The 26,057-nt window shown below is 34.7% G+C and overlaps 2 protein-coding genes across 6 annotated transcripts; both read left to right on the forward strand.

Moving 5' to 3' along the window:
* The first annotated feature begins 1,825 nt into the window (after positions 1-1,825).
* Positions 1,826-7,980, forward strand: LOC135622723 (plant UBX domain-containing protein 1-like). Its single transcript, XM_065124803.1, has 8 exons — positions 1,826-1,966; positions 2,527-2,629; positions 2,865-2,933; positions 3,198-3,271; positions 4,391-4,520; positions 6,203-6,307; positions 7,288-7,515; positions 7,783-7,980. The coding sequence occupies exons 1-7, from the start codon at positions 1,946-1,948 to the stop codon at positions 7,500-7,502; spliced, it is 717 nt and encodes a 238-aa protein (XP_064980875.1). The 5' UTR covers positions 1,826-1,945; the 3' UTR covers positions 7,503-7,515; positions 7,783-7,980.
* Positions 7,958-20,833, forward strand: LOC135622722 (glucose-6-phosphate 1-dehydrogenase, cytoplasmic isoform-like). 5 transcript variants are annotated; one of them, XM_065124800.1, is made up of 17 exons: positions 7,958-8,074; positions 10,062-10,298; positions 11,369-11,454; positions 13,827-13,887; positions 13,972-14,158; positions 15,884-16,041; positions 16,168-16,236; positions 17,159-17,217; positions 17,762-17,798; positions 17,921-17,992; positions 18,182-18,329; positions 18,696-18,791; positions 19,080-19,150; positions 19,591-19,706; positions 20,343-20,388; positions 20,468-20,607; positions 20,712-20,833. In XM_065124800.1, the coding sequence occupies exons 2-17, from the start codon at positions 10,104-10,106 to the stop codon at positions 20,770-20,772; spliced, it is 1,602 nt and encodes a 533-aa protein (XP_064980872.1). In that variant the 5' UTR covers positions 7,958-8,074; positions 10,062-10,103; the 3' UTR covers positions 20,773-20,833. The 5 variants fall into 5 exon arrangements, with proteins under 5 accessions (XP_064980872.1, XP_064980869.1, XP_064980873.1 ...); XM_065124797.1 differs by lacking the exon at positions 7,958-8,074 and adding an exon at positions 9,175-9,333; XM_065124798.1 differs by lacking the exon at positions 7,958-8,074 and adding an exon at positions 9,354-9,802.
* Positions 20,834-26,057: the final 5,224 nt, after the last annotated feature.

Below are 26,057 nucleotides of genomic sequence, written 5' to 3' on the forward strand. Positions count from 1 at the left end.
AAAATTGATGCTAAATATCTTATAATAATATGATTATAATTTTAGAGAAGTTTGGATTAATTTGTTGTAAATTAACTGAGTGAATCTCGATTGTATTTTCAATTCAAAAATATCATATTTAGTTCAAGCACCTTAAACTTATAAGAAATTAGAAAAAAAAATATTATATATATCTTAGAATCATATACTAATAGTTCTGAATAAGTATAGATCGATTTAATGATAATCAACTCAAATTACATTCAAGTTACACTGAATGTAATTTAAAAAATTAATCATCATAAATTTATACAAAATATCTTATTTAAAAAATTAATCATCGTAAATTTATACAAAAATTAAAAAGTAATTAGCATCTCACTCTAATAGTTTCGAGAGAAGTTTAGATACATTTGGTGAAAATAAAAAAGGTTACATTTGTGTTACACTTATCAAATTCAACTCTAAAATATCATATTAAAAAAAATAACCACTCTAAATTTATATAAAAATAAAAAATATGATACTAAGTATATTATCATCTCACCCTAATAGTTCTAAAGAAGTTTAGATACATTTGATGAAATTTCTAGTTACACTCAATCACCAAAAATATCATATTTAAAAATTTATTCATCATAAAATCATAAGAAATTTAAAAAAAAATCTTATAATCATATACTAGTAATTTTGGATAAGTTTGAATTGATTTGTTGAAAGTATTTTGGTTATACCTAGTTGAACTCGGGTTATACTCGTTTATATGTTTAGCAAAATTCAACCTGGTCTATTAAGTTTTGACCATAACAATCCTTTGATTGTATTGAATCAGCCCTTGAATCTACTTTTTCGAAAGTGGATGTAGGTCATTTGACTGAATCACTATACATCGTTGTGTTCCTTGAATGTGTGAGTGTTTAATTTTCTGAATTATTTCTCTACTTAGCTGCAAACGTTCGGTTTTCATCTCCCTGACTATCTTTACTCGAGCTATTTTAGCTAAGTCATTATTCGTCGAATCGAAATCTCTATACATTTACGAAATCAATTTCAAACTTACGAGTTTTAATCTGCTACACTAATTCACCCCCCTCTCATAGTGCTGCTCCGATCCTAACAATCCTTTGATCGTATTGAATCAGCCCTTGAATCTATGTCTCCAGATAATCCGATTCAATGGTATTATTGAGACTTTTTAGAAAAGAGACATCCCTTTATAAAAATTAAATATGAGGCATCATTTGTTAAAAGTTTAATACTAAATTTTTTTCTAATAAATTAGTATATATATATATATATACCCAAGAAGTTCCCTTTTGAATAAGGCACTAATTTCTTAAAAGGGAAAATTGATGAAAAAAATAAAACATAAAAAAAGAGAACACCATAAAACGAAAAGAAATGAAAAAGCAAAAATCAAACATCTATATTCCTCATGATTAGTGATTGTACTTATAACTTTAAAATTAACGCATATATATATTTATGTAAAATATAATACATCATGATTAATTTCCTATATATAACTATTATTTGAAAATCAATTAAAAATTTAAAATGACATTAGTATAATTTAAAATATTATAATCAGAACCTTAGAAGTATCTTAGGTATTTATTATTATTATTTCTTTTCAACTCAAACAGATCATATGCATTTGGGGGCAAACACGTTATTTTTGGACTTGAAAAAGGATGGATATGTAAACATGAAGAAGAATGGAAGAATGAAAGTATGGAACAAGAGCCAGACGTCACCCATCGATGTACCCATCAAATAACTTACTGCGGGGTCCACTGCTATCCCGAGGTACGTGAGACGGCAACCAAAGACTGGTACAGGAAAGAATTTTTTCTTTTGTTGGAGCACTTCCGCACCCATTCCACCTCGATCAAAATATACTGGATGGCGTTTGTGTTCTCCTTCCCTTTCTTTTCTCCCGCTCCGATTGGGAATTAAGATCTCCATGGACGCAGAAGAAGCAAAGGTATTCTTTCCCTCCCGTCTCTTTCCCCTATCTCGGTTCGAGTCTCCATCTATTGTCACTCGTGCTTGTTGTGTGTGCGATGCCTTTACCCCGCGCATCAGTCCTAGGGTTTGCTGTTGCTGGGAATGATGCGGACGATTGCTTCAGTTGTCATGATATCTATGGGGATTTTCTCAGTAAACTTACGAAGTTAAGCGATCGATTATGTTAAAGAAAGCATGGATGAGCTGATACTTGACTAATTTGCATTCGTTGTATGTAACTAGTACGAGGATGAATCTTGATCTGCATTGCGTATAACAGTTTATAGGTGTAGATAACTAACGTGACAAGAGATGTTTGTGCTTTATCTAACCAGAGAAGGCGTTGCCGAGCCTTCTCTGTGTGTAGTTAAGGTGGTGGAACTGACTTTTGGGAGTTTGATTTTGTTTTCCTCCTTGGATTTACGTCTAAAGAATTTTCTGGGTTATGGATTAATATCTGATATGTTGACATGTTGGTGTGACTGTATATGGCTCCAATCTTATTTAATCCACACAATTCGTGTCAAATGTTTTCAGGCTAAGCTTTTAGCTGTGCAGAAGGAACTTGGTCATGAAATTCGTGTTTTCACTAACACAACGGCCTCTGAAAAACCGGACGATGTTTCTGCTTCGGCTACAGGTTTTTATCTTTGAATTATATCATATACGACCATCCTCTTTGTTCCTGTTTATTCTTTTTTTACATGTTGTTATATGCTAATATGGAAAGAACCTAGTAGAGGTTCTTGTTCATGATTGACATACTTAAAATTTTCCCATATGTAATACTTTTATTTGGCTTAAGGTTAACCAGGCTATCCAGAGTTGTGTTTTTTCTCTTCACATGATTAATTAACTGCTTATGCTATGTGCAGAGGAGCCAGATGACTTTTATGATTTTACACCTGAGGATTATTATCAAATCATGTCTGAAAAAATTGGAGGTAATATTGACAATGCTAGATTAAATGATTTGCATTTGGAACTGAGTTCTGTGTGGTGGTAGTTATATTTTGAGGTTTTAGTTCTCACTATCCATGGAAAACTATGCATTATTATGTTGTCCAAGCCCCTTACAGCATGACCTGGAACATTTCAAGTAAAGTTCAGCTGAGCACTCTTCATTCCATGGAAAACATTTCAAGCATTATACTATATAATACTTTTGAACTTCTTTTTTAATATTGTTATACTGAAATCCTGAACAGCACAATCACAAGTTCTCAAGACCCGTAAAATACGGGAGGCGGAAGCAGCAGTCCGTAGAGCGAGAATAACCAAGGTACATAATCTAACTGGATTTGTCCTCCGTTCAAGATTCTTACTTAGATGACATGAGATTCAGCTTATCTTTCTCCTTTGCTACTTTAATTAAAGATGCTTGGCCATTTGTCTCTATGAGTGAATGGGGGAAGGAGGGAGGGAGGATTTTATGTTGCTAGTAATTAATTCCCTTTTTAATCTTTTGTAATGATCATTTTGTCATCATTTAGATTCTCTCCCATTCTTGTTTTTGTATATTGTTTTGTGTTAGAGAGAGAGAGAGAGAGAGAGAGAGAGAGAGAGAGAGAGTCAAGTATATTGTTTTTGTTTCTTCCGCTGACATGGAATAGAAATTCAGTCAAGTTCCTTTGGAGTTGAAGTTGACATCAATTGGAAGAGGAGCTAAGAAGCTATTGTTGAGTTAATGCATGAATCCTGTAATGGAGAGTAAATGTCTAGTTCTAATCTATGGACAGACTGTGTGGCTGGCTAGATTGTTTGGCTGGAGGAGTCTTGAATGGGCTCATATTCCACCTAAATCGTGGCTAGGAAGGAATAGCAAAAAATTATGCAATTATCTTAGCTAAATTAATTGTTTAGTGATAGATAAAATCTTAAGGTCCCTGACTGGTTTGATCGGAAACTTTTCTTATGAAAGAGGAGATGACATGCTAGTTAATTTCTCTGAAATAAAAATGGCATGTGCAACCTCTGTCCCTCTTACTGTCTCCTTTGTCAGTTTTTTGATATTTCTGTTTTCTTTCTTGCTGCGCATCTCCTTCTCCTCTCTCTCTCTCTCTCTCTCTCTCTCTCTCTCTCTCTCTCTCTCTCTCTATTGCTCTAGCAGTCAGGCTACTGTTTCCTTTTTAAAAGCAATATCAATTTAAGTGCTTATTTTTTATGGTATTTGTAGTTTTTCTGAAGGAGTTATAGCATGAGTTAACAAATTAAATAAAATGCTAAAATAAGAGAGGAGTCGATATAGCATATTTTTGCAAGAGTTTTTAAGAAGCAGGTCTCATTGGTTGTGTACTAGCCCTTTTCCCCAGTTAGTATCTACTGTTGTGTTCCTTTCTTTGGAACGTGGTCTCTGATTTCCGATTTCTATTTATTTTTTCTTCTCTAAATTTTCATGCAGGCTGTTATCAGGGTTCGCTTCCCTGATAACTATGTTCTAGAGGTAAAGTTTCAACCAGCAGAGAAAATTCAAAGTCTGATGGATCTTTTAACAAAAGTAGTTGCTCGACCGGATCTGCCATTTTATATATGTAAGTAATGAGCCTGTATCTGTATCTTTAAAAGCACAACATAGCATCAGTAAAATGTAATCCACAGATAGTTATATCAACAAAATTATCTTCTGTGGTAGTTTGCTGTAATTTGTCTAAATGCAAGTATTCCAAGTGGCTAATCTTAAAAGACATTAGATTTTTAAAGTAAAACATTTGATTATATACTCTAGTGAGGTAATTGACAAATGTGCATGGATATGATATGTCAAAGTTTGTGCCATTGATCTTATTCAAGGATGTAAGATAGCCTGTTTGAACTTTAGTATATCCTCTACATACATCACTTGGCATTCTTGCATGTTTGATGGTTGACCACTTGTATAAGCATCATTCTTTTGGTCTCTTATTCTCTGACCATTCCTATTGACTTCAGCATTAGATGTTGCTTGGGGCTTTCCTACTACCTGTTTGACAACTTTCCTGTTTTCTCATAGTGATGTGAGTGCCTGTCTAACGACATTCCCTGAATTTTATGCACATGGATGTTGGTCTTGTGTTAGTGTCTGCTACATATGTTGTGGTGCATAATGCGCTCATAAGTTAGAGGCATGCCGTAGAGGATTGTACTCCATATATTGATTGTGAGTAAATATGTTCCAATCCAACCATTGCATGGTAATTCCTGACAAGCATATAAGGTTGGATAAAACATTAGATGCGATACTTGATTTTCTAAATAATATGCTCTAAAGCTGTTACCTGCAGCTTCTTCAACACAAAAAAAATGTTGCTTTATCCTCTTTTTAATATTAGTTGAAATTATCTTCAGTTGTATAAGCTAAGAGTCTAAGACTAAGACATATCAAGGTGATACTAGACAAAACACGAGAATTTTGAAAATGTTATATAATTACAATGCACATAATTCCCCATCATGAAAGTGTGCCTGTTTTTGTCCTTTTACCTTTCATAATCTTCAGAAACATCTTCCATTCTACAGTTGAAAACTCTTCTCTATATGCAAAATTCTTTGACTTGATTATTTGCTTTTATTCTTGACTTTAGTCATGTTTTTCAGTATACATGCATTTCCTTTTTAAATCAGATTGCTTTATCTGATGATTTGCAAGGTTGAAATATGTCATATTGTATCTATGTTGGGCTTGCATACCATGTGGATACATGGTGAATTCAATTTTTGGCCAGTGCCTGTGGCACAAAAGGAGCATGCCAATTGCTATCACCTGGTACATATACTGCCAAAAGGGTACTAACATGTGTCTGTTCCATGAAATATTATTTTTTGTCTGTAAATATTCTTCTAAGGCTGTTTAGTTGGCACAAGCATGGTTTTTGCTAAACTGAATACTTGATTTCCCTAAAAAATAAGTTGCTATATGTATGATAATAATACATTTTGTGGCCTAAATAATAACATGAGCTTTAAAATTAATTAATACACCCTTCAGACAGCTGTGGTAATCATTTTCTTTAATTGGGAGTTCTAAACCCATCATCCAATTTTTTTCTTAAGTTATCTATGATTTCCTCTATGGAAAATGAGGTATATATCATGCATTTTGTTATCATTCTTAGAAATGTTACCATTTAATTTTTCGTAAAGGTGGTGTAACATAAGAGTTTTTATTTGTAACATTAAGAGGTTAATGAAACTAATGTCATGCATGTGAATAATTCTCTAACAAATTTTGTTTCAGATACCACTCCTCCAAAGGAGCGAATCAAAGACACATCAAAGGACTTCTACTCGGCTGGTTTTGCTCCTGGGGCTATCGTTTACTTTTCTTATGATTGGCCAAAAGGTTTATTTACTTACATTATATACTAGGTTGATTTGGTGATTCATCAATTATTGTAATATTTTGAGAAGAGAGCTATTAACTGGTAGTTGTTTTACTATGTACAATCCAATGGTTGAGTAAAACTAGGATATGTTTCTTGATAGTGGCACTGCCTGGTGACTTTCTGTGTGTTACACAGTGTGCTTTTTCTGTCTACAAAATCTAAATAGTTACTGCTGAATTTATCTCTTCTGCCATTTGGATGAGACCTTTTCTCAATTTGTTTATTGCTACTTATAATATAAAATCTAAAGTGTTGCACATTTGTTTCTGAAAAGATGCACAGCATTATCAAAACTTCATATCAGAATAAACTGAACCTTTTGAAATATATAGTCATTGTCTTTGGGTTTTTGTTTTGTAAATTAACTGTTATGTTTCTAAAAAGACAATTTTAAGATGGGCCTGCAATGGAGAAGTTGTATGATTGTAAGAAATTAGCCTATTTAATGAGTACTCAAATAACTTGTCTTGGTTGGACAAGAATTTCTTACATAACTGGAACTCCGAAGTGCTGATTTATTTTCTAAAATTTTTCAGGTTAAATTGCAAATCTCATTGTTATGTTAAATATCTGTCTTATTTGACATTATTGTCCACATTGAATTTCATAATTTCGCTAGCTTGATAATGAACCACAAATTCATATACTAAAGAAATTTGTTGCTTGGGACATTCCTTTATGATCTCCTTTTTACTACGTTATTAAGTACGCCACCATGACTTCTGTTACTGGCACAGAATTATAGGAAGGAAAATTTCCACTTTTTCCTAGTTGCCTGTATAGAACATGCTTGACATATTTAAATTTAAATTTTCTAGTGCACTAATGTAGTTCAACGATCTGCAAAGCCTGTTTCTGTGAAACTTTTACGATGTGTTTTGATATTATGGTGGGGCTTGTTGATGTTAAGAAGTAGTATCTTGGATTTTGGTTGCAGATTCAGAGTATGATAATGCAGTTGCAAAGGAGGGGCCATATCTTCGTGATGATATTCTATCCTTGAATGGATTGGATTTGAGTGCCAAACAAGTGGAGGATCCTGTTCATCCTGAACAAGAGCCAAAACCAAAACCGCCGGAGGTTGCATCTCCTCTTCCTGATCCTAAGCCAGCTGCAAAGAAGCCAACCAAGCCTAAATGGCTTAAACTGTGAAATGTCTCTATAGGTAATTTTCTGCCTTCATTTTCTTGTTTGTTAAACAAACCAAAATCTGCACCAATGAGACTTCAGGTGTTGTGATTTCTCTGCAAGAAAAAGATCCATTATTGAAATCCGCACGAATTGAATTCTATGGCTCCAGTGTTTTTTTTGGTTCTCTTGTTTGTTCATTTGCATTCCGATGGCTTTCTTTCCGATGGCAAAATTATAACTACAATTGTCAACTAGGTGCTGGCCTGAAAAAGAATGTGATTATATTTTCTTGTGATATTAGGTACTGGCGGCATGAAAACTCCAGGGCGCTTTGTCATGGATTCCCATCTAAGCCTAGAACTTTGGTTCTTTACCGTCAACAGTCAGAGGTGGGGAGTAACTTGTAAAGATGATCTTGCACTTTGATAAATCAGTATCTTGTACATTGTTCAAATATAACTACTAACTGTTTCTGGTGAAAATGCTTCTCTTTGGTTCACAGTTCCCTTCCTTTATGGGAAACTCTTATCAAAGCTTTTGCAGGAAAAGCTAATCTTTCAAGAAATGCCCCACTATAAGCGAAAACAGCAAAGGTAAGACCCACGCTCCCCACTGGTATCACTTTTATGTGATTTCTTATTTGCAATGGCAGATGAGACTGTGTGGTGATCAAGATTTAAAGTCGTTGCTTTAGGGTTGAGTTTAATTAAGGGTTTGTCATAGGTGGTTCGGTGGTCAAAAGAACAATAGTAGGTGCAGTCCATAATTCTATATATTATTTTTAGCCGACAAGTTAATTTTATTAAAAAATCATAATATTTACACAAATAAAACCTTCGAGTGAGGTTGAAATGATCTCATTTGTGAGCGGCATATGCCGTGGAATCTACAGACATCGGTGGTACATGTGATAAGACTCGATAACTCGGTCGAGCGAGAGTTTGGTGGAGTTCGAGTTGGTACCCATATACTTAGTATATTTTATTTTTTTTATTTAACCGTTTCAATTATAATTTTAAATCGAACATGAAACCAACGGGATCTGAAAACACTCGACCTGCCCTAATTACCATCCATAATAAATAAGAAATATATATATTTTTAACCAACATGATAAACAAGAATAAAAAGGCCCCAAAATTGTGGAAGCCAGCGATGGAGGCTGGCAATGGAAGGCGGTGGAAGCGGAGAAGTTTGCAATATCTACGTAGCCAACTTGTATTTTGCTAGCATATCCCACTGAAATGTTGATTCCCTCGAACTTTCAAGTTTGTATGCATACTGAGCCAGAACGGTGTTGGGGAAGGCTGCCATGGTGAAAACGAAAACGGTGGTCTGAAGTTGCAGCACGGAAATTGATGACTACGGCCTCATTCCATTGATCGGAGACGTGCTGCCATTATTTGCACTATTGCTTGTTCTTTCTTGTGCTTGTTGTGAACATGGGGCACCTCGCATTTATCTGAACAACACAGGCGTTGGTAACGGTAAGTGTTTCCTCTCCCAATTAACGATCCAAAGCAACACAATAATTAATAAAACCCAGAGGAGTAAGCGAAGTGGCTGTACTTCAAAGAGCTACGTCTCGTTTGTACTCTCTTGATGGACGAAATCCAACGATCCATGCGCTGCCAACTCATCGCGTAAAACTCCCCGTAATATTTTCTGCATTTTTTTTCTCCTCCTTTTCTTTTCAACATATCGCGCCGCTACTTCGAAACCGGCGGTTGGATGGGGGGAGAGAGAGAGAGAGAGACGGCGACCGAAGAGGGAGAGCTTACCTGCGAGCATAAAAAGGAGAGAGATCCCCAATGCCTCCGTCGCCATCAGCAAGATCGCTCGCCGCTTGATAGTTACGGTTTCGCTCTCTGCTCTCTGCTCTCTTTCTTCCAGCGATTTCTACTGCTAATTCTTGTTCTTTCTTTGTATGCCATGGACTTGGTCTTGTCCGAAATTATCGAATCTATTCCTTCGCTCCTCCTATCGTATTCTCGGCCTTAGTCGATCGCATAGGTTGGAGAAGTAGACGGGCGTAAGTGGGTGGCGATTAAAATTCTTTTGGTAGAAATACTCTTTCTTGACTACAGATGCAATCAAAATGCTTTACAGAGGTCAAGTGGTTTGCGTGCTATGTTGGCTCAGTGGCTCTGTAATGCTTGGTTCATGCAGCACATATGCAAGCTAGATAGACTCTATATGCTATGCAGCGCACTAAATGGCATCGCAGTATAACAGCATAGGGTTCTTACCGGTGATAACACACGGTGATTATTGATTATCATTCAGACAACCTCACATGGTTCATATATCTAAGAGTCAAGGTTCTGCCCCTCGATTCAACAAAGTTCCTCCGGTTTCATGCATCTTTGAGAAAATTGGTTTTAGTATTTTGTTTTATATGTTGTTATAGTGTCATGTCAGTAGATAAATAATCACTAATGCATTCTTCTTTGCATCTCAATTTCTGCCTTTTTGTGGTTAGCCTTTTTCTCCCACAGTCTCTTTAAGAGAGATATTTGTGTGATGAAATCCGATCCATCCTCAATGTGTGAATGATCATTTCTCTATCTAATTATGCAGTTTTTATCTACAAAGGATAAGATCATCATACTGTGGTCAGCCATGTCAACTGTATCGGATGCATTTCTGAGAAATGACTCCTTCAGAAGTAACAGTTTGAGGAGTGAATCTTTTTCAGAAGAGAAAGACACGGGTATTGTACAGGAGGTTGGTTGCTTATCCATAATTGTGCTGGGTGCTTCGGGTGATCTTGCCAAGAAGAAAACATTTCCTGCGCTCTTTCACCTTTTTAAACAGGTTCATGTCGCGTATCTGTCCTGGAACTTTGTCATTTATAACTTGATATGTTAGAGTTCATTATTTAGATTAACTGTGTAGTTTCCTTTGCTGACTAATATGTATAAGGACCTCCTTATAACTATATTTTGTTGGCAGAAATTTACTTAAAAACCACCCTGTTTTGTAATTGCAGTAAGATGTTTAATGTTCGCTTAATCTTGATCAATGCTTTATGGGCTCATGTCAGAAGTATATTAATGTCTTGATTTTATCAAAATTATGGTTGATGTCTAAGCAAAAGGCTGCTGTTTAGGATGTTAAAAATATGATAGCTTAGATTCTTGAATAACATGAGTTTTTTCCTATTTATAATGTGATGCATGAGACAAGGAGAAACTATGAGTCTTCTGTCCTTGATCATTTTTTGGCCATTGTCAAATAATATATGCACAATATTTTTTCTTTTATGTTTTCTAATTACTGTACTGATGATAATCTGTCCATTTTACCTTTTAATTTGGTTTCTCGGCCAATATATTTTTCTTGTTTATCTTTTTTTTTGTCTATTGCCATGATGGAAAATTCAGTAACAAAAGTGTCGAGACTGAATATGAGGTGGCTGCTGGATCCCCATCTACCGGCATTCTGCCATTTCATGAATAATTCTATATTGAAGATAGTCTGAAGATTTTGTTTAGTTATTGATTGGTTTTATTATCCCATGCATGTCTTAGTTGGTGAATAGTCTCTTTATGTTTTTGTTTATCTCTAGACTCATTTTTAATGTGTCTTAAAACTTAGGTTCATGCATCCTATTACACATTTAAAATTACATGTTAAAAAATGTTAGATAATGTCTGATTATTTATGGACCATTTTTTCAACTTTTTATGTTAATCAATTAATCACGTGAAATTTTTCCTGGGACATGTAAGCATGCTAATTTCATGTTTTTCGGTTATAACATCTGAGCTTTCTTTTCTTTGTGATATATGGTTTATATAATTGACATTTCTTTTGAGTAAACAAATTATATAATAGATGTAATTACTCCACTAAAGTTCTTATATTAACTGAGACATAAATAGGGATTCTTACAAGAGAATGATGTGCACATTTTTGGTTATGCCCGGTCAAAGCTATCAGATGAGGATTTAAGAGAACGCATATGTGGGTAAGATTTTGTTGTTGCCATAAAGCTTCTTGATTGCTAATGAGCTTCTTCAATAATATTGGCCTTATCTACTTTGTGAATTGTGAAATATCATCTTGGGCATTCTATTTTGCATTAATTATTGTCTGAGATTTTGATTGTGCATCGGAGATTTTTTTATGTAATGTATATAATTTTGGATATTGAAACAAGTTGCTAACTCATGTATGAAAGGAAAAGAAAAGTTCCCAGAGAATATTGTCCATCATGACAAAGGGTTGAATCTTTTACTTGAATGATCTTTAATTTCTTTTAGCAGGACGAAGGATCAAATATGTCAGAGATTTCTAGTATGACAAACTGGAAATGTTATCTCCTGGTATAGGCTAATTATGTTATCTGGCTGATCCAGCTGTCATCACCTGATATATCTTGGTAGTTCACTCCCCAGGATTTGTTGTATTCTGCAACTATGATAAAGTTGGAAGGTTGATAGGATTTGATGGGGCTAATTGTGGTTACCATTTTTGTTTGGGTTCTAGTCAGGTCTACTTTCTTTGTGAGTGCTTCCACCCTCATCCTCTTTTCCTTAAAGAAGAAGATAAAAAATAGTTCAATTATCATGCCAAAAAGGATCTTAACATGGCACGGCACGAACAATCTGAAGCCACATGAATTAAAATTGGAGAAGTATGTTGTGTGATAAATCCAGGTACTGATTTTTTAAGGCAAAGTTTTGGAACATGAAAATGAAAGCATTAACTTGAAAGGTTGAAAAAATAAAAGTAAAAAATCTTTTCTAAGTGGTGGGTTCAGAAGTGGCCAATTAAAATGTTAAAATTTTGGGATGTGTACATAAACCTATATACTAGGCCAACATTTCGTGCATACACAATCAATTATGTGAGTGAATGTACCGTGAATATCATTGAAAAGGTTGTGCTGCCCACTAGAAAACAGATTTTACTTGTAGTTGCCTATTCATAGCATCAATCATGTTCCGATATCCTATAGTGGCGAGTGCAGTGACATAATTCACCATTATGGCTGGACTGGCTTCTTCATTTCCACCTGTGGGAGTATTTCAGAAGTGAAAATGGCCTATAGAGTGTATATTAAATGCAGTAGGTTATTGCCACTTGCATCTTCATTGCTATAGTGAATGATCGTATTCTTTTTAGCTTATTGGAAAGTGTTTTAACTTCATTTTACTGGAAATGTTCCATTATCCACTTGCTCTATATTGTTCAATGACTTTCAGTTCTCTCCTCATCCACCACTTTTGCTGCTGAAATCAGTGAGCTTATGCTCAGCCCCTTTTTCTTAAAGAATAAAACAAAATATTGTTTATTGTCATGGGCAAAAAAATCTTTACATGGCACGACAGGAACAATCTGAAGCCACATTAACAACACTCAATTTTCTTCATTACATATTTTACCCTATGGGAGTTCATGTTTGCAAAGTTCATAAGACTCAAAGGATATATAAACATAGGAAACTTTGCAGGTTGATAAATGCAAGCACGAGAGTTTCGATTGCATTTATGCAAAAAATTGAGTGCCACAAAAATCCATCAATGAGATATGATGGAACTTAGTTTGACTGGTGATATTGCAGCTGACAAAGCTCAATGGTGGGAAAAGATTTATGCAGCTAAAATGGTTGGGACCCCAGACATTGTAATTATTGTTGTTGAATTAGAAATCAGCATATGTAAACTTCTATACTTTAACAACTTGTGATGATATATTGATGTTTGTTACATGTGAAAACATATTATGAATCAGCAAGTGAACTAAGATGAGGGTTAAATTAGATAAACTGATTAAGCATTAATGGTGCTAGGAAAGGTATTGGAAGGTCTAAGAAAAGTTTATTAGAAAAAAATAAAAAAGATATGTGAGAGCGTTTATTGAACTAGTGATATTGCCCTCAACAAAGCAAAATGGCAGGAAAAAAAGACTAATATAGCTGAACAAATAGTTGGGACCTTATAATTTGTTGTCATAGTAGCAAGTGAATCATGATTTTTCACTATTGATGATGAAAAAGCTAGTCTACAGGATAGATGAAGATGTATAGTGCTTTCTATGGTTAAACTGAGGCTGCTCAAGAGGGTCGACTCCAAGCACAGCATAGGGATGTGTTGCATGTTTTAACTGATTACATTCAAGTCTTCGAATAAGCCTCAGACAAAAAAATGGTAGTTCTCCGTATAAACAGACTTCTGCTTCCTTTTTGCAAAGACTTTTCTGTTCAATGTTCAGTTAGGGAAAAATGAGCAGTGGAAGAAAATTAAGCACTTGCAGTATTACAGTGAAGATTCTAACATTAATTTCTTTCTACAAGGAAGTTTATAATAGAAATTAAATTTTGTTAATGCTATTCAGATACCTTGGGCAAGCTGCTTCAACTGAGCCAACAGAGGTTCTATCAAGGTTCTTGCAATTGGTAGATTGACTCTATCTCTTCGATCTCTCTTATTCTCTGAACTTTTGAGTACAGGAAATGTAAAATTTTATTGTTACTTTGCAGATTCAATATGTTAGTGGTTCATATGACAGTGAGGGTGGTTTTCAACTATTAAATAAGCAAATTTCTGAGCATGAGATATCAAAACGAAGTGAGCCAGGAACCTCCCGCAGGCTATTTTACCTGGCACTTCCTCCATCAGTTTACCCTTCTGTCTGCAAAATGATAAGAAGATACTGCATGAACCAATGTAAGCTTCCCATAAATTTGATAATTTGATAAACAGGTTTGCCAATATAAAATGGTGATAAGATGCACTTCTTGTAGAATTTAGCATCTGTATTTACCATCTGAATTCGAATATTTCATGCTTACTATTATGTAGATTAATGATTGATATAATTTTAGGCTATTTTACCTGGCACTTCCTCCATCTGTTAACCCTTCTGTCTGCAAAATGATAAGAAGATACTGCATGAACCAATTGTAAGCTTCCCATAAATTTGATAATTTGATAAACAGGTTTGCCAATATAAAATGGTGATAAGATGCACTTTTCGTAGAATTTAGCATCTGTTTTACCATCTGAATTCAAATATTTCATGCTTACTATTATGTAGATTAATGATTGATATAATTTTTTCTTCTTTCTTATTATTGCCACTGAAATGGATAAATAGTAATTGAAGAAACCATTGGGATCATCAGGTTTGTTGATGACAAGTTTGACTTACTGCTTGTTATAAGCATTCATTTGGATAAAAGTATGCTTCACCAGTAAAATCAATTTCTATATGAGAACATGCCGTACACCAATGGGTATATTTGTGGACGTTTATGTTTGCCATGTCATTTGAATTTGTAAACTTTATTTATATTATCGATGACAGGTCTTTTAATTTATTCTTTCCTAGATACTTTACTATGGTTAGTAGGTTAGCAAAAAGTTTTTAGAGTCAATTTAGCACATATGTGAAGAGTTTTTTTTTTTTTCTTTTGATGATTTTATAAACAATTATTTCTTTCTCTGCCACATTAGAGAGAGTGTGCGTTTGTGTTTAACTTTTCATATTATTTCCATTTTATGTCTGTTCCCCTTTCTTCTTACTACACTTAGTTCACAATCTTAACATAATAAGTGGGTAATTTTCTGCCTTTGCTTTAAAAAAACCATCACTGTATATTAGGATTGAAGAGCGAACCACTGTATAGGTTTTAGCAAAGGTCTGGAGAGTTCTATGAAGCTTCATTAATTCTTGTCTCACTACACTTAGAATGGTCATGGTCACTCTGAGAACAATTAAATCTTGGTTATGATAAGTGTTACTAGATGTTTTTAGGCTTTTAGCTTACACATTGTGTAGCACAAAATCTTAATAAAGAAAATATGATTCAGAAACTGTTTTCAGATAAGTTTGATCTTATCAGAGGTTTTGTCTTCTTTTTGCACACTTGGAATTGCAATAACATTGATAATTTACAGCTTAGTTTTTATCCTATGAATGATATAGTTTTAAAAAACATGGGTAAATTCATGAGCGACAAGGATCTATCATGCATACTTACTGTTACAAGAATCACTGTACCACTCTGTCCTTTGCATTTAAAACATATAATTCTCTTTCAAATTTGCCTTCTGGTGCACTATCTAAACTTAGATTCTTACCTCCTTTTCCATTTTTCTTGTAGATACGAAGTTAAATCTTATCACATCACTTTGGAGGTTGCACTGTTGATGCTTACATTCACAAATTGAAGTTAGCATTTTTGGCAGCCTAGATTTGTAGATTCTGTATGATCTTATGTTATCGTTTCATGTTTCACTTTTAAGAAAACTGCTTGTTATACAAAAATATTCATCCTTTGCTATGTGATTATGTCCAAAGTTATTTCTTGCTGTCATTATAATGTCTCATATTCTTTTATCTGATATGAAGCTACACCTTTCCTCGTTCTTTAAACTGATACTTCTCAGCTGATCTTGGTGGGTGGACACGCATTGTGGTTGAGAAACCTTTTGGAAAGGACTTGAAAACTGCAGAAGATTTAAGTTCTCAGCTTGGAGAACTATTTGATGAAAAAGAGCTTTACAGAATTGATCACTACTTGGGAAAGGAGTTGGTTCAGAACTTGGTAATAATGTGTAACTGGAACTTATATTTACTTTCGAAAGGAAAACTGAAGGGAAGACACCCCACAATCTTCTTTGAAATTTCTATTTTCATTTAATTATCTTCCTATCTCTGTTTGAATTTACAGCTGGTGCTACGTTTTGCAAACCGCCTCTTTTTGCCCCTTTGGAATCGAGATAACATTGACAATATACAGGTAATTTTTGTATTACAGTAGAAACATGGTTAAATCCATGATCCATGAGGATAACTTAGAATTCTGTCATGCATAGTATTGCAAACAGGTACCTTTGTTCTGAGCTTTTCATCAGGAGCATTGCAGACACCAAATATTTAATTTTCAGTAATTCAGTCCGAAACCTTTACCTGCCTGGTCGGACCAGTATGGGTCTGGTACTTATCACCATACTGACGCATGGTATGCTGGTGTATTGGTTGGCGAGGATCAAACAGGAAGAGGGTTAGGGGAGAGGAGGAGGAGGATGGGGGAAGAGGAGGGCCATCCCTGCTGTTGACAGCCAAAACGGCTGTCAACAGCAGTCGAAATTAAATAAAAAAAAACAGTTCGAAACTGGATCAGGCAAAATTATTTGATCCAGTTGTCGGATCCTGATTGGATCAATGCTGATAAATACTGATCAATACACAAATCCAACTGGTTTTTTGAAATCACTATTTCTCATTTTGCCTTTTGATGTGATCATTTGGAGGGTGAGCCATTAGTACCATGATTAAGTTGTTTTTATACAATGACTATTTATTTTCTTTTTTTATCCTATCTTTTCTAAAAGCTCCATGACCATTATTTCAACTTCTTCAACTCAGTGGCACTAGCTTTTGGATGTGTTGTTTTCTAAATCCTTACTGTTTAAATCACTTTTGTATTTTGGTTAAGTGCATATAAAAGGCACTTCATGTACTCGATATTATTTTATGGTGACGCAGTCATTGTATTTCATGAGTTTGAGAGGTGTTGCCATTGTTCCTGCTTCTACCATAATGGTTTAACTTTTTGATATCACATAAAAAAAATATTTTTTAATGAAAAATATGTCAAAACTGGTTTGGCCTTGTAATCTACAATATTCTCATTTACAAGTCTATCTGTGATTCTACAGATTGTGTTCAGAGAGGACTTTGGAACTGAAGGACGAGGAGGATATTTTGATGAATACGGGTATGTCCATTATATATATTTTGCAAATTTGAAGGAAACATATCCTCTAAACTAAGAACCAAATCTTTCTCTTGGCATTGGGAACACTTTTGTTAACTTTAGCATTGCCGAGATTGTTGTTGAGTGAAGACACATGTTTATGGTGACAGGAAAACTCCAGAGATAATTTTGCATGATTTTAAGTGAGATTATGCCTTGGAGTTCTTAGCAGTTATTTGTTTATTGAAGTGGGGCTCCAATTCCAACCTCCAACCTTTTTCCCTAAAATGATTTGAAATTTTGAAGTATAGAAAATTTCTCTGTAAATTGTTAAGATTGTTGGGGACCACACTTTTAACTTCCAAGGAGTCCATTATTTGCAATGCAAATAGCTGCTACTGCTAAAAAAGAGTGGGGTCAATATCTTGTTTATCTGTCTCTTGTTTTCTTCTGAAACTATTGGTCATGAACTATCATACTTGTAAATTTGTGGCGAATAATATTCGGTAACACTATTTGGTAGATTAATTAAAAAATAAAGCTAACTTCATTCATTATTTTGCAGAATCATTCGTGATATCATTCAAAATCATTTGCTTCAGGTAATGGAAATTGGAAAATTAGAGATAGTTGATTGTTTAATCTAACAAACTGTTTGGTATAAGGTTTTTTAATTCATTGAATATATAATAATTGTTAAATAAGTTCTTATGTACTGATGCAGGTACTTTGTTTGGTTGCCATGGAGAAACCTGTTTCACTTTATCCTGAGCACATTCGGGATGAGAAAGTGAAGGTCATAACTGATTTTCTTTGGTGGAGAAAGCTTTGTCTTCATTTTATAGCATTTCTTGAACATGATCATTCTTAGCCATCCCACTCTGTAGTACAATGTATAAATTATGACGTTTTTTTTTTGCCTCATCTATCCAAACTTTGTCACATGAGTATGGTACCTTTTTCTTACTTTTTCTGTTGCTATCAGGTTCTTCAATCAGTGATACCAATAAAACTTGAAGAGGTCGTACTTGGACAATATGAAGGCTACAAAGATGACCCAACAGTTTCTGACAGCTCAAACACCCCAACATTTGCAACTATTGTTTTTCACATATACAATGAAAGATGGGAAGGTTTAGATTTCCTTTTGGTAGACCTGTCAATTATAATACTCAATGTGCACATATTTTTATTCCTTTTTATTGGTCATCTCTCCTTGCTGCAATACATAGAACAATAGAGAAAGGATTGTCATGTTGATCAGCCAACTTGTGTCATAGATATTGACATTGGCATGATTTTGGCCTGTGCTAGCTGGCATTAGGAACATGTCAACTGGCACATCATGATATCATGTTGTGCTAGAAAAATATCAACATGTTCTCATTCTATGAGATGACTATCTTTGCCATGATGATATGTGGCAAAACAACTTTTGAACTGCCATTTTTATTGTGCTTTTATGAATTTCACTAACACTTTTAAATCATGCAATGCAGGTGTCCCTTTTATTCTCAAGGCCGGAAAAGCTTTAAATTCTAGAAAAGCAGAAATTCGTATTCAATTTAAAGATGTTCCTGGGGATATCTTTGAAAGTATGGCTTTTAAAATTTCAGTTAGACTCTTTATTTATTTGTCAACATTCTCTTTTAAAAGTTTTTTTTTGGTCAGTCTTGTCCTACCCATAATGATGAACAATGTCATGGATCTTGGATAGCAGTTCACTTTAGACGGTTTCTGGGAAATTATAAATTAAATAAACATAATAATGTTGATGCTTCTATGGTTCTACCATAACTTCGTTTCTTGCCCACTTCGTAATTTCCTTTCCATTATCTACTTACAGAAACTTATTTCAATGTTTTCTTACTAAATGTGATAAGGTAAAAGGCACGGGAGAAATGAATTTGTCATTCGCCTGCAACCGTCAGAAGCCATGTATATGAAACTAACAGTAAGTTATTCATTGCTTAGAACTGTCAGAGAGGGTATGATATCATGTCATCATCAGTCTTGTAGTGTGTATGCCATCTAATGGAATGTGCATTTTAGTCATAGGCAACTTTTTGGTCTCTTGTTATATTATTTCAAGAGTTGTTAGACATCAGACTCCAGCCTTTGTGCCTGTCTGGCTGCATTCACCCTGTTGGTTGACTGTAAGAAGTTCAATAAATATACCATACGGTCATTTACGATAAAGATTCCATCCTTTGAGACCATTGCATGGTAGATAGGGAATTATATCATATTCCAGTGATTATCATCAGAATGTTGATATCATGCTAGGACTATTATGACTTATCTCTTGCTTTTGGAACCACTAAAATGTTTTTTTGCTATTGTATGTCCACGCTATAACGATTTAGCTTGGAATTTCTTTATCTTCTTCCACAGGTCAAGAAACCTGGACTGGAAATGTCAACCATACAGAGTGAACTAGATTTATCTTATGGGTTGAGGTATCAAGATGCCAACATCCCAGAGGCATATGAGCGATTAATCTTGGACACGTATGTTCAGTAACTTCTATTAACTAGTATTGGCTACCTTTTATACAGACTCGGACTATATTCACTATCTGTATCTTTATAGCTTGCCACATATTAAACATGATAGATAGTCTGGAAACTACAATGACCATCTGCTATAGTTTTGAAATGTCACTGAGAAACTTAATGGAGGCATAGGATTCCAAAATTGACCAGGATTACAGAGATGATTTTATTTCTTGGCTCTAAAACATGTCCTAGGAAGTTCAAATGCCAATCTCTATGACTACCGAGAATGTTTGATGTTTCCAGTGTATGATGTCTGAATTGATATGCTCAACCGACCAATAATATATGTATGCATACGAACTATGAATTTCTCATGTTTAGGGAATTCATCTATATACTGCAGCTTTTATTAAGTCTCAAAATTTAGCCTGATCTTGGCGTTTATTTGTTTTTTTTTTCTTGTTAATTTGAACTTGTGATTTCCTGGTCACCTATTTTCCCTTCGCTATCTGTTATCATAGTCCTAAAATTGATTTCTCATTGCATTTAGAAATCCATAATTTTCTATATTTCTTGTTGAAATTTTTTATCTGCTCGGGAGTGGGTCTGTTCTACATCACCTAACTTGTTGAATATTCATTTTGACAGAATAAGGGGTGACCAGCAACATTTTGTGCGCAGAGATGAACTGAGGGTATCTACATGCATAATTAATCAACATTAAAAAAAAAAAAACTATGGTTTGGTTTTTACTGTATTGCTTGGGTTTATAGGTGGCATGGGAGATATTCACTCCTCTTTTAAACAGTATTGAAGAGGGGAAACTGAGGCCTGTTATGTATAAACCAGGCAGCCGTGGTCCAGCAGAGGCAGATGAGTTACTTGCCAAAGTGGGATATGTGCAAACTCATGGGTACATATGGATACCAGCTACCTTATAACTTGCTTTGATAGTACTTATTAAGTGACTTCTTTTATGATTTATGCTTCACTAAAAGAGTATGTTTCCGATTGCAGTATATTTCCCATCATGTTTGTGAGCCTATGTATCTATGAGCACAGAGCTGTGAATGGCTGAATGCTTTGTGTCAGATAATATGGTTCTCTAATGAGTAGCAGTATTTCATGTTTTTCTTTCTTGTGCTTATTGTTGGATTCCACTATGTGCTCAAATTTTAAATAGATAAAGTTTCCTCTTGCCTTTTTGAAGTCCAATGTGCCATTGATGTGTCAATCTTGTGTTAGAATGAAACATATTGGTCTTAATCTGTCTGAAATATAGCAGACTTGCTGATTTACCCAAATGTCTCTTGGGCCATTGGATGCTTGTTGTGCTTCTCATCCTGCAACATAGGTCACAAGGTCTCATAAGATTACTTGAAAATATGCAGCCCGTATAAGATGGGAGGTGTTCGACAAACTTTCTCTATGGAAGAGAGGTGCTTTGTTGTCCAAGATAGGGGATGGTGGCAATGAATTTGATAAGTAGGATTTGCATAAAAATAATTGAAGGGATTAAAAACTTTTGTAGAGCCAAGGATTCGAGCATCTTAACCATTTTATTTTTGCACCCCTACCACAATCTTCACATTGTGTGTTGACGCATTTGTTAGCGCTGCTTTATCTTATGTCTCATATATCTCAAGTTGATTGGGATCTTCATATCGATGTAACATCTGACTGTCCAAATTAAAATTATCAGAGCTCAATTATAAGTGGTGGATGTTGATCCATAGCCCAAAAGCAGAGGGACAATAATTCAAGCAGACTTGATTGAACTGTAGTGATTTGGAAAAGAAAAAAATTGTGGACTCAAAAAGGCTTGTACGTTCGATTTATCTGACACAAGTTGGGCAGATTTTGCATTACAACATTAACATGACAGGCATCTGATACAGCTGATGTTTTGATTAAGCTTTTTTCTATCCCAAGTCCAGAGTGTGATCATATTGCATCTGAAGGAATTTGTTTTGCAATGTATTTTGTTTATGCATTGACTACCAGATAGAATAGGGATGAAGGATTTTTATCAAATTATTAATCTAAACTATCAGCTATGAGAATCATGTAGAACTAGACATTTTGTAGGAAGATTGATTTAGGTGAATAATTAAGGTGACTAATGTAGTTCATCAGGATTTTGTTCTAGTTATGTTGTCTCTCGTTTCTGTTCCCCTTATCTGTCCATCCAGCAAGTCTATTATGATTTGGTTTGGGATTATCAATCATTGGTGTTACCCAAGGGGGCATGGCTTATTTTTATCATAATTTTTTATTAATTATGGTGACTGATACAGGTTTTTACAAAACATCTCTGTTGCATGAAGCAAGTGTTCTTTTTCGTTGACATACAATTGATGTGTTCCATCACAAATAGGTAAGTAAAATGCTAGCTAGCTATTAAAGCAGTAAATATGTCGGTAAAGCTATTCATATGTGCCGTGTGCTTCAATTTTCAGTCCAAGTGTTTTCTCTGCTTATGTTAGTGCATTCAGGACCATACTTCTCATTGCGCCAATAATTGGCGATAAAGTTTCATATTGTTCTATGACAAATATTGGTAAGGTAGAGTGTGACATCTGATTAGCTCTATCTTCATTCAAGGAGGGTGGTGAATGATCATATCTTCTGAGTGATAGCTCCTTTTGCCCTTTAATTATGATTGTGGTGGTCACAGGTGCACCTGTAGGCTTCACACTCCAAGCTTTTTTCTTTAAATTTTCCTTTCCAGTTTTGATGTTTGACTCATTGTACATTCTTTATGGGCACAGCTTGGAGTTTAGTGATTTCCTTATCTCATGGAACATAAAGTTTTCCCATGTCTGTTGTCTATCAGAAGCAAAGTTGAGAAAGAAGGGTAAGAAAAGGGGAATAAAGAGAGGTTTTGGTAGTTAGTTAAAAGGATTGTTCATTGCTTGTTGCATTGTGGCAGGCCATGCTTCCTACATGTCATGTGCTGTCTTGAAGCTTTCATGCTTGGACTCAGATTGGGACCATGACTTCTCTCTGCTTTTCTTGCGAAGCACACCATGTTCTGCTTGCTACTTTTTTTGGGGATAGGATGACAACTATTTTCATGCTTCTATTTAGCTGCACAGACAAAGAAACTGACCACTGAGCTAAACCAAAAATGACCTCATCAGTTGATCACTCTCCTGTTCCTGCATTCATGGACATTGTTGGCTAATCTTCAGTCTCCTGATTACCTGAATACAGTTGTGGTTAATTTCTAACTTACCAGCCTCAGAAAAACTTTTGATTTGCTCCATCTGGGGGAGTTACAGTCATATGTTGCATGAATTCCTCCAGTTATTTTTTTGTTACAGAATTTAGTTGATCTTCTGTTTGTAGCATGTGATGGTTACTTTTGGTTGCTCACTTTGTAGTCCATTGGCATGTGATGCCCTCCTCCTCATGCTACTTGCCACATGTGGTGTGTTATGATCTTGTGCCCCTTGAAATGCCACAGATATTGGTGCCTGAGAAAAAAGGGAAGCAGGAGAATTTGGATCTAGAAAATAGCACTTCCAGAACCCAACAATTTCTGCTGATTAGATCAGTTGTCACCCCCTCCATCACAACAATGATCGGAGTTGCTTAGCCTGATTAATGAACAAAACATATGATTGGATAGAGTAAGCTGCTTCTCACCCTGTTCACTTTTTTTCCATGCAGAGTGACAGCTGAATGCTATGCTACTGACTGAGATTTGAATTCATGTTGTTGATTATTCCAGCAATATACTTGGTCAAGTAAGAAAGATTTAATTCTCCTTCATGACATCCTCATGTTAATTTTGCTTGATCTTCAATGCTGTGCATGGTCCCAAGTTAGCACATTTAAGTTCTGGCAAGTAGATTAATGTATAGTACACTACAAAGAGTAATGAGGGCTTTAATTGAACCTCTTTGTTTGGTCCCAAGTGTCATCAATGAGAACTCATATCTTCTACCTCCCAAAAGCTTCAACATCACCAAATCCAGCATATTGTGTGTCAATGATGCCATGCAATTTCTGGTGTGGGTTTAATGTGAAGTAGAGTGGTCAACCAATTACTGTCTTTCCATTGATTTATGCATTTATGATTAGATGCTTGTGAAGTGATGGTGTTGCCATCACCAAGATGTGCCAAAGCTTTTAAGTTAAGGCCTAATCTCTATCAAATGCCCAACATATGCTGTTTTATTTGTCCATTTACTAAATTATATAGCAAATTCTTGTGATATTCATCTATTTCCTCATTTCCTCATACAATTTTCTAATTTTGTTCTCATTTTTCAGTCATTGATTTATTTTTTTAGCATAAAAATAAATATACTTGATATTTCAAGAGGCTTATGAACAGACCTAACCTATTGCTAAACATATATACCATCAATTTTAGATGAGTAAAATTTTTTATACAATTTAAGCATGAAAATTATTAATCTAGTTTAGTCCAATCGATATTGTTTAAGCTTCATGTCACCTTACGACTAATATGAATATATCTTTTAATTTTTTTTTCTTTAAGAAATTTCTTTTTAGAAAGATTAATTTTGTCTCTGTCTATGTCTTGGGTTGAAACAAATCAATATAATTAGTTGGCTCCTAAGGATCAATTGACATTTTTCATTACTTTTATGAACAGAAGTTATATATATATAAGTCTCTTCAATATATATATATATATATATATATATATATATATATATATATATATATATATATATATATTCTAATTTGAATTGTATCGAAAATACTTCAAAAATCATCTAAGTATTTGAATCTTCATTTCGAAGTATACGAATTATACCTCCCTGGTTAAATCTAATTTAGTCCAATCAATATTATTTAAGTTTCATGTCAACTAATATGAAGATATCTTTTAATTTTTTTCTTTAAGAAATTTCTTTTTAGAAAGATTAATTTTGTCTCTGTCTATGTCTTGGGTTGAAACAAATCAATATAATTAGTTGGCTCCTAAGGATCAATTGACATTTTTCATTACTTTTATGAACAGAAGATATATATATATATATATATATATATATATATATATATATATATATATATATATATATATATATATATATATATATATATATATATATATATATATATATATATATATATATATATATATATATATATTCTAATTTGAATTGTATCGAAAATACTACAAAAATCACCTAAGTATTTGAATCTTCATTTCGAAGTATACGAATTATACCTCCCTGGTTAAATCTAACAAATTTCTTCAATTTTGACTCTATTCCAGTAGAGTATTCGTATAATAAAACTGTTTTAATCCTCCAGAAACATATCTTTATTATCTAAGCATACTCGAACATGTCGTTTGAAATCACCCAAACGAGGAGAAGAGCTCAGATAAGTCAAAGAGAGTTTTAGCTTTCACAGTTAAAGAGGCAGATTCTTGAGATGTATGAAGAGAAGACCTCGGTGATGGAGAGGATGTCCGGCCCCAGGAAAGCGACTGCAAGCCAAAACAGATGGAAGTCCGGATTTCCCAATGCCACTCACTCTGTCTGCTTCCTGCCTTCGATATCTGAACTCAATCGATGGCTTCTTCTTTGTTGACAAAGATGATGAAACAAAAATGTTGCACGGACTCCCACTCGAATCCCCACGAGCATTCGGAGCAGCATCTCATGGGGTTATCTTCTTGTTTGTCTCTTTGCGGATTTGTACTGTGTGTGGTGTGCATCCTCTAGTCATCTTCTCCACTTGTCTCGAGAGGTTGTAGTGAATTCAATCTCCTATCCTTCGTTTGTGTGCTCTGCTTTCTTTATCATTATCACTTCCAGCATTCCAAGATGTTCGTAGAAAACCAGTGGCCAAGACATTCTTTCTTTTCACTCCGACGCTGACAAATGATCCTTCACATAAAACTAATTTTCTGACGTGGAAAATGATATGATACTGCATTAGCTAATATCTTTATTCTTTCTGTTGAATGTTTTGAGGGAATATATATATATATATATGTATGTATGTATGTCAGATTGATGCAGTGGGAAAAAGGTGAGTTCCAGAAGTTTGCATGAAAGCCACAGTGTGGATAGCATTTGATTCAACTTAGAGCTTGCAACATATTTCTGGTGATTAATCCTCCCAGATATCAATGAACTCATACTTGTAAAGAGCCACACATGTCACTGCTACGTTTTCTTTGCTGACCAACCATTCCTTCCTTCTATCAGTCCATGACCTTTTCTGAGAGGTGGTGTAGATATGATGTAATATCACACACAACAGGGACGGAGAGAGAGAGAGAGAGAGAGAGAGAGAGAGAGAGGTCCCATCATGTTAAGCACAATACCACTCGAAGCTTTTCCCCACTTTTTGCTTTGGGTGGCAGAG

The sequence above is a fragment of the Musa acuminata genome, chromosome BXJ2-9, assembly GCF_036884655.1.
Source record: "Musa acuminata AAA Group cultivar baxijiao chromosome BXJ2-9, Cavendish_Baxijiao_AAA, whole genome shotgun sequence".
Lineage (NCBI taxonomy): Eukaryota > Viridiplantae > Streptophyta > Magnoliopsida > Zingiberales > Musaceae > Musa > Musa acuminata.

What these genes read in the sequence shown, in the direction of transcription:
- LOC135622723 (XM_065124803.1), top strand. Translation starts at nt 1,946, where the DNA reads ATGGACGCAGAAGAAGCAAAG. An exon ending in GTAGAGCGAGAATAACCAAG is followed by an intron (nt 3,272 to 4,390) that starts GTACATAATCTA and finishes ATTTTCATGCAG; the next exon opens with GCTGTTATCAGGGTTCGCTT. An exon ending in TTCTTATGATTGGCCAAAAG is followed by an intron (nt 6,308 to 7,287) that starts GTTTATTTACTT and finishes TTTTGGTTGCAG; the next exon opens with ATTCAGAGTATGATAATGCA.
- LOC135622722 (XM_065124800.1), top strand. Translation starts at nt 10,104, where the DNA reads ATGTCAACTGTATCGGATGCATTTCTGAGAAATGACTCCTTCAGAAGT. An exon ending in TTAAGAGAACGCATATGTGG is followed by an intron (nt 11,455 to 13,826) that starts GTAAGATTTTGT and finishes AATGCTATTCAG; the next exon opens with ATACCTTGGGCAAGCTGCTT. An exon ending in ATACAATGAAAGATGGGAAG is followed by an intron (nt 18,330 to 18,695) that starts GTTTAGATTTCC and finishes CATGCAATGCAG; the next exon opens with GTGTCCCTTTTATTCTCAAG.